The sequence below is a fragment of the Fusarium verticillioides genome, chromosome 4, assembly GCF_000149555.1.
Source record: "Fusarium verticillioides 7600 chromosome 4, whole genome shotgun sequence".
Taxonomy (NCBI): domain Eukaryota; kingdom Fungi; phylum Ascomycota; class Sordariomycetes; order Hypocreales; family Nectriaceae; genus Fusarium; species Fusarium verticillioides.
Window position 1 is genome coordinate 4,130,249 of NC_031678.1, and position 18,254 is coordinate 4,148,502.

At 48.3% G+C, this 18,254-nt stretch overlaps 7 protein-coding genes across 7 annotated transcripts; 3 read left to right on the forward strand and 4 right to left on the reverse strand.

The window, feature by feature from the left end:
- Positions 1-1,444: 1,444 nt before the first annotated feature.
- Positions 1,445-3,843, forward strand: FVEG_12484 (hypothetical protein; the record flags this gene model as incomplete). The annotated part of the gene is made up of 2 exons (XM_018901826.1): positions 1,445-2,095; positions 2,149-3,843. The coding sequence occupies 2 exons, from the start codon at positions 1,445-1,447 to the stop codon at positions 3,841-3,843; spliced, it is 2,346 nt and encodes a 781-aa protein (XP_018760410.1).
- A 134-nt stretch (positions 3,844-3,977) lies between these two features.
- On the reverse strand, positions 3,978-5,096 carry FVEG_12485 (hypothetical protein; the record flags this gene model as incomplete). The annotated part of the gene is made up of 2 exons (XM_018901827.1): positions 3,978-4,583; positions 4,637-5,096. 2 exons carry the CDS (start codon positions 5,094-5,096, stop codon positions 4,213-4,215), a joined length of 831 nt encoding a protein of 276 aa, XP_018760411.1. The 3' UTR covers positions 3,978-4,212.
- A 2,009-nt stretch (positions 5,097-7,105) lies between these two features.
- On the forward strand, positions 7,106-7,981 carry FVEG_12486 (murein transglycosylase; the record flags this gene model as incomplete). Its single annotated transcript, XM_018901828.1, has 4 exons — positions 7,106-7,521; positions 7,578-7,798; positions 7,852-7,879; positions 7,930-7,981. 4 exons carry the CDS (start codon positions 7,106-7,108, stop codon positions 7,979-7,981), a joined length of 717 nt encoding a protein of 238 aa, XP_018760412.1.
- Positions 7,982-8,363: 382 nt separating this feature from the next.
- On the reverse strand, positions 8,364-9,622 carry FVEG_12487 (hypothetical protein; the record flags this gene model as incomplete). The annotated part of the gene is made up of 2 exons (XM_018901829.1): positions 8,364-9,328; positions 9,430-9,622. The coding sequence occupies 2 exons, from the start codon at positions 9,620-9,622 to the stop codon at positions 8,364-8,366; spliced, it is 1,158 nt and encodes a 385-aa protein (XP_018760413.1).
- A 365-nt stretch (positions 9,623-9,987) lies between these two features.
- On the reverse strand, positions 9,988-12,190 carry FVEG_12488 (hypothetical protein; the record flags this gene model as incomplete). Its single annotated transcript, XM_018901830.1, has 11 exons — positions 9,988-10,286; positions 10,339-10,594; positions 10,669-10,751; positions 10,800-10,857; positions 10,914-11,263; positions 11,338-11,506; positions 11,558-11,631; positions 11,694-11,868; positions 11,936-12,006; positions 12,063-12,112; positions 12,156-12,190. 11 exons carry the CDS (start codon positions 12,188-12,190, stop codon positions 9,988-9,990), a joined length of 1,620 nt encoding a protein of 539 aa, XP_018760414.1.
- Positions 12,191-13,520: 1,330 nt separating this feature from the next.
- FVEG_12489 (hypothetical protein) lies at positions 13,521-15,050 on the forward strand (the record flags this gene model as incomplete). Its single annotated transcript, XM_018901831.1, has 1 exon — positions 13,521-15,050. One exon carries the CDS (start codon positions 13,521-13,523, stop codon positions 15,048-15,050), a length of 1,530 nt encoding a protein of 509 aa, XP_018760415.1.
- Positions 15,051-15,136: 86 nt separating this feature from the next.
- Positions 15,137-18,086, reverse strand: FVEG_12490 (hypothetical protein; the record flags this gene model as incomplete). The annotated part of the gene is made up of 13 exons (XM_018901832.1): positions 15,137-15,716; positions 15,774-15,907; positions 15,963-16,033; positions 16,087-16,633; positions 16,690-16,816; positions 16,862-17,004; positions 17,079-17,104; positions 17,160-17,193; positions 17,255-17,337; positions 17,408-17,666; positions 17,723-17,834; positions 17,893-17,981; positions 18,033-18,086. 13 exons carry the CDS (start codon positions 18,084-18,086, stop codon positions 15,197-15,199), a joined length of 2,199 nt encoding a protein of 732 aa, XP_018760416.1. The 3' UTR covers positions 15,137-15,196.
- Positions 18,087-18,254: the final 168 nt, after the last annotated feature.

Sequence of the window (18,254 nt, forward strand, 5' to 3'; positions counted from 1 at the left end):
AGCTCGATTTTCCCCATATTCTCAAAACGTGGTCAGCCACGTTTCGTGTCTTGGCCAGATTTAGAAATAAACTGCGAGCCAATCAATGATTAGCGGCATGATAGCAAAGGGTCGGTTACCCTATCAAGGGATTCACCAGCTCAAAGGTTCGCGTCAATTTATGGGAGAACACAATAGATAAGGTCTCCCATTATCTTAATGGTAAATAACTATTCTTCTACTGTCTCTGAAGTCTATGATTCCCTGTAAATATCATCTATAACGGGCATCGAACCTGAGTCGAGCTCAGGTCTTGTCCATTGATACCGCAGACTACAGATATTCTCCAACAAGAAGTGTAGTTTTATCTACGATATGATAAGAAGTTCAGTTAGTCTTCATTAGTGACTTTCTAGGTCGCATGCATTTTCACGTATGTGAGGCGCGTGATGTGAGCCATTAGCTGTGGTGACTATCAAATCAAAACAACACTATTATAAAGTTAGTTCGGGCTGCATACCAGCTACCCAGCACAATGTCTTGTCTACGACCATTACAAAGCAAACCAAATTCCGTAAACGATCAAGCTTGGCAAAATCAAGCAATGGCTTATTCAAACCAGCTTTTTTACTTACCCGGTTCAGCGTCCCATTCCAGGTGAGCACCAGACTGGGAGTAGTTAAGCTTACCTCCCGTCCAAGCAATGACTAGACAACCTTAAAATAGTTGCGCCACGTTGACGGCCACCATTTATTACATCGATAGTTTATTGCTATATGCATAAATACCCTTCGTCGATACATCCGATTCGTTGTTTTCGATCTCAGCCACTCGTAGGCGAACTCGGGCTCGGCGATAAAGGTCCTTGCCTCGGGCACGGTCCGCACGTGGCGGCCCGGGACAATGCTAGCTCAGCCATGCATACCAACGTCCGTAGTGACCAGTCTCAGATCAGGCATGGCTTTGCTGCACACAGGGGAACGCTTGGAATTCGATTAGTGACATTTTCTTTGGCCATACTCTGACTGCGAAGTAGATATGCATTAGGGTCGTGAAAGCTAAAGTAGGAAGATTGAACTAGAAGATGCTGCTTTCAAAATGCATATTGGAGTCTAGACTTTTATGGATATTAACTTGTATAGTTATCACAAGGAAGAACGAAGTGACCAGGTTGTTCAGAGGTGGCTTGTCCGTCACACCGTACCCGGACCGCTCATGAATACGTATGGAACTGGTGATGGGCTTTGGGAATAGTCACAATGCTGGTCACTGTGAATCTGACCGCTTCAGCAATATTGCAGGGGCCATCGCGATGTGACGGAATGACCTTGGCTTCCTGAGGTGCTATTAGACTCCCCGTCCTGGTCTCGCGCTGTTCTGCATGTTGCCCGTAATATTTCCTTTTCTCTTCCATTTCACCCCCGTGCATCAGCTTTTTGGTGCATCCAAGCATTATTTGCTCATCATGATCCTCACCAAGCATCTCGCTTCTTGTATTGTCCTTCCTTTCTTCATCCTCACTGCGTCTGCCGCTCCAAGCTATGACCTTCCAATTCTCAACCGTCGAGATGATGCCAACGCTACAAGTACTAGCGATAACAGCACAACTCTCGAACCCATCATTCCCCCAGAGGTTGACCCAAAGGACTTTTCAATTTTCAACCTCGATAAACAAGTCACTCTAGCCTGGGCTGGGACACCAGACTCAGAGCCCGGGTCGAAACGCATGCGAAAGCGCGACAACGCCATCTTCTCTCAGGCCAACTTTACCTTTCGATACCCCGTCATTCCTCTTGACCACTCCATCTTTATCTCGAGTGTATCTTGTACCAAGGGTGTATTGAGCGGTGTGATATCGAATTCCGCTGCCTATAATTATGCCAAGGGGCAGTGGAAGGGCGCTGGGAAGATCATCTTCATCACCTCTGTGGATGGGTGCGGCGAAGATCATGCCAATGACTTGTTTCTCTCTCAATCCATCACGTTCAACGATACCACCAAAGCATTCACTGCTAAGGGCTCCACCACTGAATATGGAGATGTATACGAGAGCTTCAAGCTCGACTTCGGCAAAATCGGAACACTAAATGTCCGGCGGGCGATCGATAAGAGAGCCGTGAGTTGCAATCATCGCTGCCAACTGTTCGAGTTTGAACTGACTTGATACAGATGTTTGAGCCACATAAGCTTGAAAAGCGCCTGAGCGAGACTTGGTCCTACGAATGGTCTCAGTATCTCAATAACGAAGAGCTCCTTGGGACAGATGAAGACGCGCCATGGCCAAATGCGGCGAAGCTCATTGAATGGGGCTCAGAAGGCGGAGAAGAGGATGATTCATATAAAAAAGGCGAAGTCGCCGACCCAAACGGTCATCATAAGCGTTGGGAGAACGCCACGCTTTCAGAGCGCGACTTGTCCTACGGTCTGATCCTTTATTGCGTCGAGTGTGGATTTGGCGGCAAGGCTTCACTTACCGGAACCATTGAAGCCAGCCTTATCCATGGTATAACAAAAGCTCAGATCCAGTTCAACGCTCAGTTCAAAGCTGGACTCAACCTTGGACTCAAGGCTTTCGTCACGTATGAGAAGGAATGGACATATCCTGTCGCCGAATTCTCTCCCTGGAACTTTGGCATTCCGCTTCTATGTACTGTTGGGCCTTATATCGGTCTCGATGTTCAAGCTGGGATGACTATTGAAGCAACTGGCACCCTACTTATCGGAGCTTCTGTTGAGTGGGAAAACATTGACATCTTGATTGATCTGCTAGACTCAAGCAATAGTCACTCCAATGGTCTGACACCGGTGTTTACGCATAGAACTGAAGCTACTGGTGAGCTCAAGATGGAAGCCTCTCTAGGCCTCCCTGCTAGTGTTGGCGTCAAGCTCAATGTCTTGAAAGGATTGTGGATAGCCAAGGGAGGAGTTGTCGATACGCCGTCAGTGGTACTAGAAGGGAGTTTCGAGGTCAGCGCAACAGTCACTGATGACGGCGAGATTGTCACTGACGTTGATGGCGATTGCTACGGCATCGCTTGGAACATCCATTTCGAAAACACCCTCGAGGCGTTTATCACACTTGGTGACAACACAAACAAGTTTCCTCTCATTGATCCCATGGAGAGTGACCCCATCGCTGAAGGCTGCATTGGCTACGTCAATGACGGAACTGGCGATGATGGATCTGATGATGAGGGCGGTATGTCTGGATCTGGAATGGACTGCGGTGGTAGTGGTCTGTTCGCTGATTGTGTTGGGTCGCGGCCAGCGCCCGTGTCTGACCCAACATCCAAGAAGAAGACTGACAAGAAGACGTCCACTAAACAGAAGGACATGGCCCAGAGCAATTCCAGTGGCGGTGATAAGAAGGCTAACTCGAATAAGAAGCCCAAGACATCAACTACCAGTAAGAAACCTACCACCACCAAGGCTAAGAAGCCAACCAAGACCTCGAGTGTTGGAACTGCTACCACGAAGAACACCAAAGCTACCCAATCTGCTGCTGATAAAGTCAGCCCGGCCAAAGCATCCACAACATCCAAGAAGACTGCCCCAGCATGCACTCCTTCAGCTATCGCCAACCCCAAGACCCCTTCACGTTCAGTTTGCAAGAGAAATGTGGCAAAGGCCCGTGTCCCCTCCAGGTCCATTATCGGGACTGCGTCTTCCGTGAAGAGTGTGAGCACTTGCGCCGAAACTTGCTTGAAGAGTAAGCAGTGTTTGAGCTTTGGATATGGCGAGGATAAGACGTGTCAGCTTTATGGGAAGAACCTCAAGAGCCTTGGTGTCACGTCAGGTAAAGGGAAACAGGCCTCGGTGTTTTATGACAGGAAATGCTATGCGTTTAGTGAATGTTCAAAGTAGCAGGGTGGACTTTCGGGATGGACTAAGAGCAACAGGCATCAAGCCTCAAATTGCATAATTTCTTTTGTCGCTGAACACAATGCTTCACACTACTTATACATGTTCTTAAATCTCATCATCACGCGTCTTCATGTTGTGCGAGTATATACTGTGATGTATTGTCATCCGAGTCCACCAAGGTGCTTAAACTATGTACAGTGAAGGATGTGCCGGATCCCTCGGTAGGATTGGACCATTTGTATATAATAATACTTCCACCAGGTTGCAATGTACAAGGAATGTAAGATCTCCCTCCCCATTTCTCGAGTGTAAGGCTTGCAGATAGCCAACACGTTGGCTGTCCTCAGAGTCTGCAAACACTCAGGTTATTTAACAGCGGAGCTTAGCGCTAGTGCCAGCAGCGGCGTTGAAGAAGCTCCAGGTCTCACCAGGGGCAAACTTCTGGCCGTTGGCAGTAGGGTCGCCAACGTGGCCACCACCGTGTGCGATCCAGGTAACAGGCTTGCGGCTGCAAGTGTAAGAGGTCTTGACGTAGTTCTGGGCACCGGGAGCGGGATCGTTGACCTGCTTCTGCTGGCAGCCGTTGGTACCGATCCACTTGTCGCGGAGCTGGCGGCCCTGCTGGATGCTAAGAACGTTGTCGGCGGATCCGTGGATGTGGAGGTAAGAGACGGGAGTGTTGCCGCCGTTGCAGCCGGAGAGGAGAGCACCAGAGATGACGGCGACAGCAGCGAAGTCGTCTATAAAGGGTTAGTATATATAGGGCTAGGAGGGTATGAGGGTGATGACGTACTGGGTCGGGAGCAAGCGACACTGTGGCTCATGGCACCACCGTAGCTGAAGCCGGTGGCGAAAACTTGCTTCTCATCAATGCAGAGGTTCTGCTTGGCAAAAGCAAGCATCTGATCAGTAAAGGTGATATCCTCACCACCCTGGTTAGCCCAACCAGCGTTGAGACCGTTGGGGGCAATGAAGATGGTAGAGTCGCCAGCCAAGTTGCGAAGACCGTAGTAACCGCCCTGGACGACGTTGCCCATGTTGCCGCTGAGCCAGTGGTAGCCGAAGACGAGACGGTGGGGCTTGTTGTTCTGGTAGTTGTTGGGCAGCTGGAGGGTGTACTCGCGGTTCTTGCCGTTGACCTGCATGGTCTTGACGCCGCTGGAGGGAGGCTGCTTGCCACAGCCAGCTGAGGCAGCGTCGCCGAGCCCAGCTGAGGCGAAGAGGGCGAGGGTGAGGGTGAGAAGAGACTTCATCGTGAACGAAAGGACCGAGCCTATTCTTGGAGATTCCTGGTGGAGAAGAAAAAGAAGAAGAGAAGAGAGTTGTTGGTTCTGTCTAGCAGATCCTTGTGTGATGAAGAAGAAGGATCGAATCTCTTGAAGGTGAAGAATTGAAGATCATTATATACTACTTCTCGTATCACTAGACGTTGCCCTGATTTCCAGCTGCCGAAGCTTCACCCGTGCCAGCCCTGAAGACTCCTCACCAGGGGTTTCCCAAAGGAGCCATCCTGCACAGATCATTGTCATGCGTGTTCCAAACAAGTTCACCCGGTAGTCAATCCATTTCTCCAAACAGCCGACAATGTCCATCAATGGTCGAATGAGGGATCCGGAGTCTGTGGGTCCGAGGGCTACATCCCCTGTCACACTGAGACTTGCATGGGGATGTTTCGAAACAGCAATAGTTTCATTATTAGCCGGTAGATCATTTTCCATCAATTGCTGAGGAGGTCTGTTTCTTGGACGCTGGCACTGAAATTTCGCCTGCAATCTTTGCCAAACAAGCGTAAAATTAGAGGCATTACCTTAAATTCTCCCGGGAAATTTTGACATCGCAAACTGCGTACCATTGGGGTGAATACCCCGAGCTGAATGCTCTCTTGGGCTTATCGATAAGCTGCCTCGTTTTCGGAGGAGTTTTTCCTGATGGGGCGAGGCTGCAACGGGAGAATTGTTAAAGACGGCGTGATGGCTATAGCATACTTGAAATGTATAACATGGCCAAGTATTTGCCAATCATGGTAACAGTGTTTTTCCGGAGCTCGTGTTGTGAGTCTATGCGCGCCTGTAGGAATTGAGTCTTTAGATGCAATGACAACAACGATCTACATACCAGATGCAAATAAATGCGGAAGTGAAATAGACTGCTACGTTAACATTTTGTCAATTTAACCGTTTCTTGGCAAAGAGTTGGTAACAGCTGATAAAACGAGTATAGGGTGATTTCAACAGTGTCTACAAGAGAAGCGTTCCTCTGGAATATATAAGTTAATTTTTGCTCCCGGGTAGAGCACGCAATCCCCCACATTCCGTGGCTTGAAACGTGGCTGCGTGGCTTTGATGATAAGCCCTATCGTCATCCCAACTATCATATCAGCGACCATACAAGGAACAGCAGAATAGACTTTGACCTGGCATATATGGGCCGATTATGAAGTTGGGTTGACCTCCAAATACAGGATGATTGACGTTTTTCCCGGCCCGTTGGACCGTTTCCCAAACCTGTTCCTGAAGTTGTTCTCGCTTCCCGACACTCTGAACTTGTCCCATTTCAGAACGGAGTCTAACCTCCGTTTGGTAGACCTCGTGATAGGCCGACTAGGGAGTCGACCGCCGAGTCTGGCAGGAGTCCCATGTATAAGCCAGGGGGGCTTGTTTTCCATGGCATCACTCCCGCGGGAAAACTGCCATGAACGAGCTGGAACGAGCATGTTAGTTTATCCAGAGCTCCGGATGCAACCCCCGATTCCACCAAGGATTGCCGAGATTAGTGGAGAACGCTACCAAGAAGCCAGGGCGATGACAAATGGTGTACTAATCTGCGTTTGTTTCAGACTGACAGTGGCAGGGGTCCATCTCACTTCGGTGTCTCTCGGTTCCAGCGTAGGTAGCAGAGCTATGGCCAAGATGGTGGGAATTCCGTCGGCTCATGTTTAAAAAGCTCCGTTAGTCTGCAAGAAAGTGAGCCTTGCACTTTGGAAAAGGACCGACTATGTTCTTTGAATGTACGATAGCTTCATCGTAACTGGCCACTACTGTGAGTTGAGATGAATGAGCTCCAGATCGAGGCCTTGATATGTTCACGGAGAAACTTCCGTGATTCAATTCGGTATAGCATGTGAAGAAATTCTCCATTGGGAGATGAGTATAAAGGAAGGCATAAGATGTCGAGAATATAGTCCTTCATCAGAGATTCAAATCAATAGTAACTCATTGTCCATCTTCCAAGAACAACCACTCTATCTCATACCAAACTCACAATGAAGGGCTCTCTTGTCTTCCTCGCCGGGCTTTTCGCCCCCCTCGCCCTCGCCCAGTCTCTGTGCGACCAATACTCCTACTACGCCAATGGCGGCTATGAGTTCAACAACAACCGCTGGGGTCAGGGTTCCGGCTCTGGATCTCAGTGCACTTACATCGACTGGTCAAACAGCAACGGCGCCGGATGGCACGTTGACTGGACCTGGTCCGGCGGCCAGGACAACGTCAAGGCGTACCCCAACTCTGCTCTCCAGATCACGAACAAGCGCATCGTCAGCTCCATCAGCAACATGCAGTCTGCTGCGGCTTGGTCCTACAGTGGCACAAACGTCCGCGCCAACGTTGCCTACGATCTCTTCACGGCTTCTGACCCCAACCATAGCACCTCCAGTGGTGACTATGAGCTCATGATCTGGTGAGTGCCCCTGACTAACATCGGATATTGGGGGTGACTAATGCGTTTTGGGATAGGCTCGGCCGATATGGTAACGTTCAGCCTATTGGATCTAAGCAGACCACCGTCAACATTGAGGGTCGTAGCTGGGATCTCTGGGTGGGCATGAACGGAAGCATGAAGGTCTTCAGCTTCGTCGCCCCCAGCCCCGTCAACAACTTCAACTCTGATGTTAAGCAATTCTTCAACTACCTTGCCAACAGCCAGAGCTACCCCGCCAGCAGGCAGTATCTTCTCAGTATGTATCTCCGCACTCTATTACTCACCCACTCACTAACGTTGCAACTACAGCCTTCCAATTCGGTACCGAGCCTTTCACGTAAGCCAACCTTGCTTCACCTTGATAGACATATACTAACCAATCAATAGTGGAAGCAATGCTAAGCTCACTGTCACCAACTTCAACGCCCACGTCAACTAAACTAAATTGCCGGATCAATCATCTGGGGTGAAAGGGAAGAACTAAGGACTTTTATACTTCTATGTTACATATTTTCTTTTTACATATCACACTCAATAGCAGGCTATCATAACTACTTTGAACTGTTTACTGTGTGACATTGGCTCGTCAAGCTCTTCGTGACTCTATGACAATACCAGCGGCAAAATACGAGGCAGTTACCCCCTCACATATTTGGATAGGACGATGAGTGGTCAGACTTGTGTGTATAATGAAGACACATTGGCATCATGGCCTTCAGTCTCCTCATGATCTTTTCGCGTTTGGATTTTACTATCATATTAGAAATAGTGACATAGCTTTTCCCTCAAGAAACTTCACTCATTGCATAATTGGTGCTTATTTATGACCCTAGTAGACAGGAATTAGCTCCGCCATTGGTGGAACGCTTTGTGTCATACCTGACACTGTTAACAATCCATGTAAACCGCTTGAGGACTGTCAGCACATCCAATTCAGGAACAGGACCGTGGAGCATAGTGAACGTACCGTTGGCGTAAAGAGAATACGAATCAGCGTTGTAAAGACAAGACAGAGGATCCAATGCAGTAGAGTTCTCATAGCCATAAGCATAATCCTGAGTCGAAACCTCCTGCTCATATACGGCTCTAGCATGCGTCATCTCGTGGATCGTCGTAGTGGCGTGGTCCTGCTTGTGGCACCTTTGCGGCAAAGGGGGTAGCGTATTGTAGAATAGCGGACACATAGTGACATAGCCGTTGACCCAGGTAGTGTAAGCGATCAAAGGGCCGTCGCTCTCACAGTATCCAATCTCATCGCGGCAAGAGACTCGTGTGTTGCCACTGTCTGAAGTGGAGCACTCTTCAGCGACGGCAAGGAGTCGGCCTGTGACATGTTCGCGAGTCTTGGTCTCGTTTGACTTGAAGTACTCAACGAACCTCGTGGAGTGAACGTCAGATGCATCCTTCGCTGCGGCCCGGGCAAGCGATTCGCAGTTCTTTATACCGTTGGCAGTGAGTTCAAGCTTCTCAGCAGTGCAAGAGTCCTCCTGGAGAATGGTACGCTTCGATGCCTTTTGCTTCGCCTCAGCTGACGAAGCTTTGGTGATCTTCGTCGAGAGAGCCTTGGACTTGAAGAAAACGGGTATTTGCTTCTTAGATTCTTTCGAAGCAGCGGGGAGACTACCTTCGGCATATACAGAGTATGTACCTGCCCTCAAATCGTACATGGTGGACAAGTCCATAATTCTATAAATGGAGGACCCAGTTTCGACCGTCTCAAAGTGGTTGGTATTGAGTCCATCATAGTATAGGCTCAACTCAATACCCATGAAAGGTACCTCATTTCCTGCCTTGTGTTAGGAACTTGGCTGTCGTGTTGGGATGATTACATGCCGCTCTGGTCCTTCAATGACAGTTTCTTGACAGGTCGCTCGTCAAGAATGGTACCAATCTTGAGAAGACTCAGATCCGTAGGTCCGTCGTTCTTGATAGAGACATTGACTTGAGCCGTTTGCCCAAACACAGGCTCCAAAGAGACGGTCAAAGCGTTGGCGTTTCGCGCATGCCTGTAGTGGGGCAAATGCGCCTGAACGCGAGAGACAAGATAAGCCACAGAAGCCAATGTCGAATAGAAGCGCATCTTGAAGTGTGATTAAAGAGGAATGATTTTGTAGATTTTAATTCAGCTGATTGTGCTTTAAGATGTCAAAGGGGAGATAACGCTCGGCCCCTTATACGGTGGGTATTCCCAGAACAGAAATGAACTCCTTGCCAAGAGTTTTGATACGAGGTCGAACCCTGTCAATATAGTTACATTCCAAGAGCACGAGTCATGCTATATGTCTATTAATATTCCAGACGACGAAACTAAATAGTCATTGCATTATAGACATGTTCAAAACATAGTCATGTTGGTGTAGCTGAAGAAAGCTAAAGATGAAAAGTAACTGACAATCACTGATGCCAACCAATCTTGTTCCTGGACATCTCCATAGCCCTGCTATCTTAACCCAGGCTCTCCCTGTGCATCTTCGAAAGAGCAGTGGTGCTGAGCCATCGTCGGAACCATTTTCCGAAAATCAGGAACACAAAGACGAACAGATTATTAATAGTTAGTGCGCCACAAAAGATGCCTGCAAAGACCGTGATATAGCCATCGGCCTGGACCCAGTCGATCACTTTGTAACCAAAGGCAAAAGAAATTGACATTTTGCCAATGTTCATCGCAATCAGCATCTCAGGCATCTTGGCCTCATAAGAATCCATCGCATATGCGAGCGTGTAAGTGAGATAGAAGAAAGATCCTATGCAAGCCATATTAGTGCCTGTGCCAGAAAGCCGTTTCATAGCACATACCGAATTGGAACATGCCCACAGCGAATACGAGTGCGAACCAATGCAAGTGATTCCCTGCACCATATCCATATAGAATAAGTGCTGCTGGAGCGATGAAAAAGACAACCACCAGACACCAAAGGCGGTATTCGGCTTCGTGAATGTTGTTATTCCTGCGGGCAAGCCAAGCGGATACTCGATCCGGGACGGTACTAAAGGGTCCTGCTGCTAGCAAATAGCCAATGAATGCCGATATTGCCACGAGGCCGGTATTCTCCTGTTGTCATCTTCAGTACAGACCATTCATCTAAAGTGCAGTAGGAACAAACAGTTCAATGAAGGGTATCTTACAATTGGCCATGAGTATGGAGGAGCGGCAACAATAGTTGGGAAAGTAGAAGTGAAGGCGAGCCCAGCAAGCCCAATGACCATCCCTATACTAAGTCAGCTAAACATGTTTCTGTTCCTGAGGAAGTACTTACCATAGGTAGCGCAGACCCAGAACACCTGGGGTACAATGAGGTAAGTAAAGGATCGGATCTGAAAGTACCCTGTCAGTGCTTAATCTATAGCAGTACTTGTCGAATGGGTCCTACCATCATCATTAAGACCGGGCTATTGGGGTCCGTCTTTCCGAAGATCTTGCACTGCTCCAGGTAGGTCTTCCTTGGTGGAACTGTGACGGACTCCTCAAGCCTGGATTCCATAAATTCAGAAGTTGCTTGGGGTTCGTCTTTGATGGATTCGGCGTTAATTGGCCGTTGGCTGGAGGGTGAAGAAGGTTGGCGTTCCTCAAGGTACATTGTTTCCTCGAAAAGTGCGAGAGTGAGGAGGAAGAGGACACATCCGAGAGCAAATTCTATCCAGAAAAATAGATTGTACGACAATCCACTCGATAACATGTAACTGGCAGCTGTAGCACTTAGAGACCCAGCAGCAAGTGCAACTTTGGACCCGGCATGTCAGCGGTGATGGCTTCGAAGACGAAGACGAATGACTAAAGAGAATGGCAATACTGACAGGTATACCAGCCGAGTGCCTTTCCTCGTTCATGAAAGAAGAAGACATCGGCCACAGCTTGCGCTGGTAATGCTTCGCAAACTGATGAGCCGAAACCGTGAACCATTCGAAAGCCCATCAGGACATTGTATGACTTGGACAGAGCACAGCCCAGAAGGCCAGCGCAGAACTATTTCACGTATCAGGTAAAGTATCCTCTGTCGGAAGGCTGGGAACTCACGACAACGATCGAGAGTAGCATCGTGGGTCTGCGGCCGATCTTCTGGTACATAGGAACGAAAACGAGGGAGCCTGCTCAGGAAAAGACGAAAGTGCTGACGTTAGCATTGTTACCAATCTGAATGGATTGCTCTTACCGAAGCCGAACAGTAGGTTTGGATTGTTCACCAGCTGCGATGTCTCACCGGGTGTTTTACCAAACTGCTGAGCGAGGAGGTTGACATAGACGCTGGGGCCGATCAATGCACCGTTGGCTAGAAAGGAGTACGCAGAGACAAGGAATAGGATCGAGTATTTCTTTCTTGGGGTCCACTAACGGGCAAAGGTCATTACTCCGAGTATACATTGTCGTTGTAATTTGACTGGAGATGATACATACGTTGAGCGGGTCATTCGGGTCCGCAGAGGGAGTCGGTGTCAAAGAAAGACCGTATGCAGTTTGACTGTCGTCTGAACATCCGTTGACTTTAGCTTCTACATGATGAATTCCGAAGACCGATTCATACCTGTGACTGTCATATCAATGGTGCCAGGCACCTTTGGCTTTTCAATGCCCCTGAGTTGTATTAGCGCTTGATTTTGCTTCCAGAACTTGATACTGGGGTTGGCTGTTGAACATGCCTTGGGTTCTCATGTTGGCGCATTTTGTGTTCACTTCTTGCCTTGATGGCAGCACAGCTTGATTCAAAAGAATGAATTGGAATGGATGATGATTCTGATCAGATTCTATTCATGGAGCGGCTCCTATATAGGTAAAGAGATGCAGCGTCTCTTGCTTGTGAGTGCTCCATTCCGTTGTAATAGGGGAGGCAACGCCACTAACGCTCTGGCCTCCCGATCGCTAGTAATAATCGAGAAGTCTGGGGAAATAGGGTTTCAGCAATTAATGTCGGATAATTGGACGTTCCCCGCGATATTGAGACGATTAAGCTTTGACGACGACTATTGGGGTTAAAATGGATCTGCTGCCGAGGGAGCGATGCCTGACATGGTATAGCTCCCGAGGCAGTTTTTCCTTTTCGAGATATCAATCATCAGCAACAAGGATGCAATTACAATAATCGAACGGAAAGCGGAAATCGTATATCGGAAATCAGAGAAGAACGCGGGGAGAGAATACGGAGAGAGAACTTAGATGGGCGTGTCTTGTAGATAGTTGTTATGCATTGTAGTGTATCCGAGCATGGAGATACATGGTTGACGACACTGAATCAAGCTGGGCATATTATAGAGTCTATACTTTACAGTTCATTGTAACTTCATATCAGTGTCGAGGATCACAATTATAATAATCTTTATAAGGTACTATAAGTACTGTATCATCCTCCTGTTTGATCTCAGAGGTCCGAAGTAGCCTTGCCAATACACATGCTGGTAAATACAATTGTCGGCATAACGGCCTCTAGCAGCAGACCAGCCCATCCTTAAACAGCCCGGCAATCACCAAGATTCCGGAAGGCGGAAGATTAGTATTTGGGTTCGAGGTTTTCCGAGATGTCAGATGTTCTTCCGGCCGGACGCATCAGACCATGTCTCAATGCCCTCCCCACGGGGAACCCCGCTCAAAACCAACTTCTCCATGGCTCATCCTTCAATTTGTTATCAAATGGCGACATGTGATGTGGGATAAAGCATAGCTTAGTCTCATTAGCGTAGCTTTACCCCATACCATTAATTCCACATATGCAGAGCCGGGCCAATAATGAACTTTGATTACCATTCTGGGGAAACCTGTGGACACATTCGTCAGTCTTTTACATGCAATCCAGACTGCAGCGGAGACTTGGTCGGTAACTCGGTACGGTACTTGCATAACTTAACTTGACAAGAAGTAGTCATACGGAGTAGTCTCCACGCCTTTCGATTATATATGGATCACCGCCGTCAACACTCAATTTCTCCAATCCTGACAAGCCTTTTCCATCGCTTTTACCTATCTCTTCAACTCCTTCAACGTATCAAAGATGACACAAGGCGCACAGAAAAACGACGGAGATACCTTTTTCGGCCTGCCGTCGGCGTGGAGGCAGGCCTTCGAATTCTCCCAACATGGCATCACAGGCCGATTTGAGAGTGAAATAGCTGATTTGGTGGTCTTTGGAGAAATACCAAAGGAGATCAACGGCACCTTCTACCGCATGATGGTCGATCCTCTGTACCCCCTGATGCCCAATAATCCAGCCATCGAGGGTGACGGCAACATCTGTGCGCTGCGCATTCAAGATGGCCGTGTCGATATGAAGAATAAATATATCGAAACGGAACGCCTCAAGTTAGAAAAGCAGGCGAATAAGAGACTATTTGGTCTCTACCGAAATCCCTTTACGCACCATCCTTGCGTACGCGCAGCCATTGACTCTACAGCAAACACAAATGTCATCTACTGGGCTGGGCGACTTCTTGCCCTTAAAGAAGTGGCTCAGCCATATGAGGTTCACCCTGATACACTCCAAACCCTTGGATTTGACCCCCTCGCCTTTCCAGGAAAAACATTTTCTGCTCATCCAAAGGTCGACCCTTTTACCAATGAGTTGGTCTGTTTCGGCTATGAAGCAAAGGGCGTGGCCACAAAGGATATCGTCATCTACTCGCTTGATCAAAGCGGGAAGATCAAAGACGAGCAGTGGATTGAATCACCTTGGTGCGCGTTTATCCATGACTGCTCCATAACGACCAATTACATAATTCTCGTCCTGTGGCCATTTGAAGCCCACTTGGACAGAATTGAGTCAGGCGGTCAGCATTGGCTGTTCAACTACGATCGCCCAGCGACGTTCATCGTCGTACCGAGAAGGCCTGACGATCTACCATCGGGCTGGAGAAAGGGCGAGTCACGGGTCTATCACTGGGAAAACTCTGTTGCCATTCACACGGCGGGGTCTTGGGAAGGCGAGGATGGGAAGCTTTACTTTGAAAGCTCTCGTGTCTTCTATAATACCCTTCCCTGGTTTGAACCTCCAGGAGAGCCTGACATGAAAGATCTGAAAGCCGACTATGTTCGATGGGAGATTGATGTCAACCAACCGACCGGGACCAAGGTGAAAGATCCTGAAATCATCCTTGATCTTCCAAGCGAGTTTGCGCGTATCGATGAAAGGTTTCTCACGCGTCCGTACGACCGCATGTTCATACCAGTGTTGCTACCAAATCGACCAAATACTGCACCGCCAGTTGTACCGCTATGCCTCAATGGTTATATCATGCTTGAGAAGGGCAGCAACCGACGTACGTTTTTTGATCCTGGACCTTATGCTGCAGCTGAAGAACCAATCTTCATACCTCGTTCCGAGAGTGCGAAAGAGGGAGATGGTTGGGTGCTGGCCATGGTTCAGAGAACGGACGTCAACCGTAGTGACCTGATTGTGTTGGATACAAGACACTTTGAAAAGCCCGTCGCTGTTATCCAATTGCCATTCCGGACTAAGAACCAGATTCACGGTAACTGGGTAGACACTAAAGAGCGCGATGGGAACATACTACCATTAGTTAGATGAGCCCTCAGTCAATCGAAGTAGCTTACTCATCCCAAATCTCGTCCGTGCCAATTTATTATATCCTCTTAGTGCAGACAGTCTCACAAGGCACAGTCAAAGATGTATTTAATCAACAGAAATAATATGAACCTATTTGGAAGTTTCACTCAAACCATCGGGCCTATCAACGAACTTCCTCCTTTAGGGCGCGGCAGCTGGGGCACAAGCTGGCTAACCCAGCCAATGATGGCGGGGGCCTCCAAAGTAATGCGTGTGCCCGTCGCTGTAGTCTCCATCTTTGTTTTGGCACTCGATTTGTCCTGACTGTGACTAGCACTGAGACTGAATGGTCCATAGCCTACTTTGACCTGGGCATCAGTGTGAGAGGACTCGACGGCCTCTTCCAGCGCCGAGGTGTCGCCCCGGAATTCGAGCTCGACATTAGACGCCACGATGAAAGCAGTAGGGTACGACGGGAAATAGGGATAGTTGGCCAAAGCCTTGTCGTTCTTTTGATCGATAAGCTTGTGTAGGTCGAGGGCGCCAGGCGACAGCTTCACGTCATCGCCAGTGTTAAGTTCGGGGTCTGAGAACAATTCGCCATGCAGCCAAGCACGGTCAATTGTCACCAGAAGAGCCTCAAACTTAATGTCCACTGCGCAGTTGGAGGTTGCGTTGGAAGCTTTCCTGCGATAAGGTGAGTAATTGAACCAGGTTACTGAATGTCAGGACTTTATTGCTTACATGGACGCCTCGGAGTGGTTGAAGCTGGCGGAAGCATTCCACCACCATCCGGAAGCACTAGCGCTGGCTGACGTGGTGGAAGCAAATGTTTCCTTGGAGCTCGACTGGGAGGATGAAGAGACGCTCAGACTGATCTGCATGACGGTCAAAGATGTCTTCCTTTACTTGAGAGTGATGTAGCCAACATACCTTTGTCCATTTGCTTGGTTCAACTTTGTTTGGCTGCGCAACGGCGACTCCTTTGCGAGGTATATTGAATTCTAGAGATCCATGGTCAGTATACGACGGGTGACACTTTTAAGGATACACTGACTAGGATCCGCATACTGGCCATCAGCTTCTGCGTACTGTGTTGAGATGAGCTCTCCCCCATTGTCTTGGCCGGGGTCCTTAACATCTCTCTTGATAATCTCAGTGATGGCTGGCGCCGATGTGCTAGCCTTGTGGAACTCCTCAAGTCCCTTTTTGAGTAGCTCAAGCTGGCTGTTAACGTCAGCAATCATGCTGTTAATCCAAAGAACCTTCTCCTTCTTGCTCTTGTTGGATAATTTAGAGGCAAGATCCTTGTTATTTTTCAGATTTTCCTTCCCATTCTCCTCAAGGGCATCCTGAAGTTGATCTTGCTTTGCTCGAGTTACGAGAGGATCTGGTGGGAATGCGTTCTGTGCATCATAAAGTTCCTTGTAGGCTTTGGTCAACTTCCCTTCTGTATCGGCGGCCGCTTTGTCAATCGACTTGGAACCCTCGCTACCACCTTCGGTATTTCCGTCGCTAGTTCCTTCAGTCTTGTTCTCGGTTCCGTTTTGGGTTGTTGCTGCTGCTTTAATCTGCTTTCGAATCGTCTCATCCGGGTCGACAGACTGGAGTTAAGTTAGTCTTGACCACTTTACCGCATGGGCTTAGTGAAATGACTTGCATTCTTAAGGCCTTCGTAAGACAGTAACAGTCGGTTCAAGCGCTTGATCTCAGACTCGAAGTCTTTGCGACTCAGCTGGCCGTTCTGTGCCTGCCATTGATCGACCTTCTCCTTACAAAGTGTTGCCCTGGACCGGGTTAGGCTCCTGAAGATAGTACCTTTATGTGCTTACCAGTTGGCGGGCGTGAGGTGAACCTCTTGCCATTCTGTGGAGCCATCGGGGTCGATCACCACAAGGTTACGAGCAGCTTCCTTGCTCGACTCCACCCTCTTCATTGCGGATGAGACGTCGACGATGCCAAAGTAGTAATCGACCTAGGCAATCAGTAAGCTACACGATAGGGAAGCGCAGACTAAATCAGATAAGCTGTGGAGAGGATGCAGCATACTTTGTACTTGCTACCGTTTACGATCCCTGGTTAGCAGATCAGTATATCGCGAGGCAAAGACTTCTTGTCGAATCAACCCACAGTCCATGTATTTGGCCTGAGCATTATTCTTGAACTTTGTTGATTCGTCAGATATGGTGAAACACGGTGGCAATGAGTCATCAAGCTCAACTCACGTTGCGAAAAGTCTCCTGATTCCAATCGTCATAGAATCTCTGCTGCTCCTTGACGTTACCGGGAAATCGTTCCTTGGCATCAGCTACAAAAGAGGTTAGACTGCAAAGCGTTCTTGAAAGTTCAAATGGCATTGTTATCACGGAAACACTTACAGCGAGCCTTAGCTTTGGCTGCTTCCCACTTGTTCATCGCTTCAGAGTAGGCTTGTTGCTTCTCAACATAGACGTCAATCACAGACTTGCTGGAGTTAGGAGCTGTTGATGTCAGATATCTCATTGCTGCAACATATCGATCGGCAGCAGCAGTCTTTGTAGCTGTCGATTTGTCGGTTTCGATTGGAGCATCCTCAGGAATCAGCATGTCAAGAGCAGCAGCATAACTTCTAGAGACGCTCTTTCCAGTCACGCCCATCTTCGGTCTATGATTAGTATTGTTGTTTTCTATTGGTAATAGTGATGCAAACGAACCATAACTTTGCTCAGGGGAACCATGTTGTCCACCAGCCGAGACTCGTTGACTTTGATGCGATGCGGCGTATCAGATTCTTCCTTCGAGTTCCAAACGAACGGACCTGGATCACTTTGTTGATTGTTAATCTTCTTCTTAAATTGCGTAGCATGGTCAGTGACCAACATACGTTGTATCGATAATAGTACCAGGAATCTGGACCGTCATCAATTGCTCGGTAGCAACAGGCAGAGAAGCCTGAAGTGCCTCTCGAACTTTCTGCTTATAGTCAATGCTGTGCATCGCATCGTGGGATAGGGCCTGTCATACCTGAGACACCAGCGCCGCCTGCGCTACCATTTTCATTGCCGACTCTTCATCCATTGTAAACGATGGAGCTATATCAGAATGGGTTTATCTTTAGTAGAGATAGAAGTAAGTGCAGATTGATAGAATGGGCTGGAGATCAGTTTCCAGAAAGCCTCGGATGACTTCTTGTACAGAGGGAATGTAAAATGAGCCCAAAAATGTGTCTTTTATACGTAGAAGTAA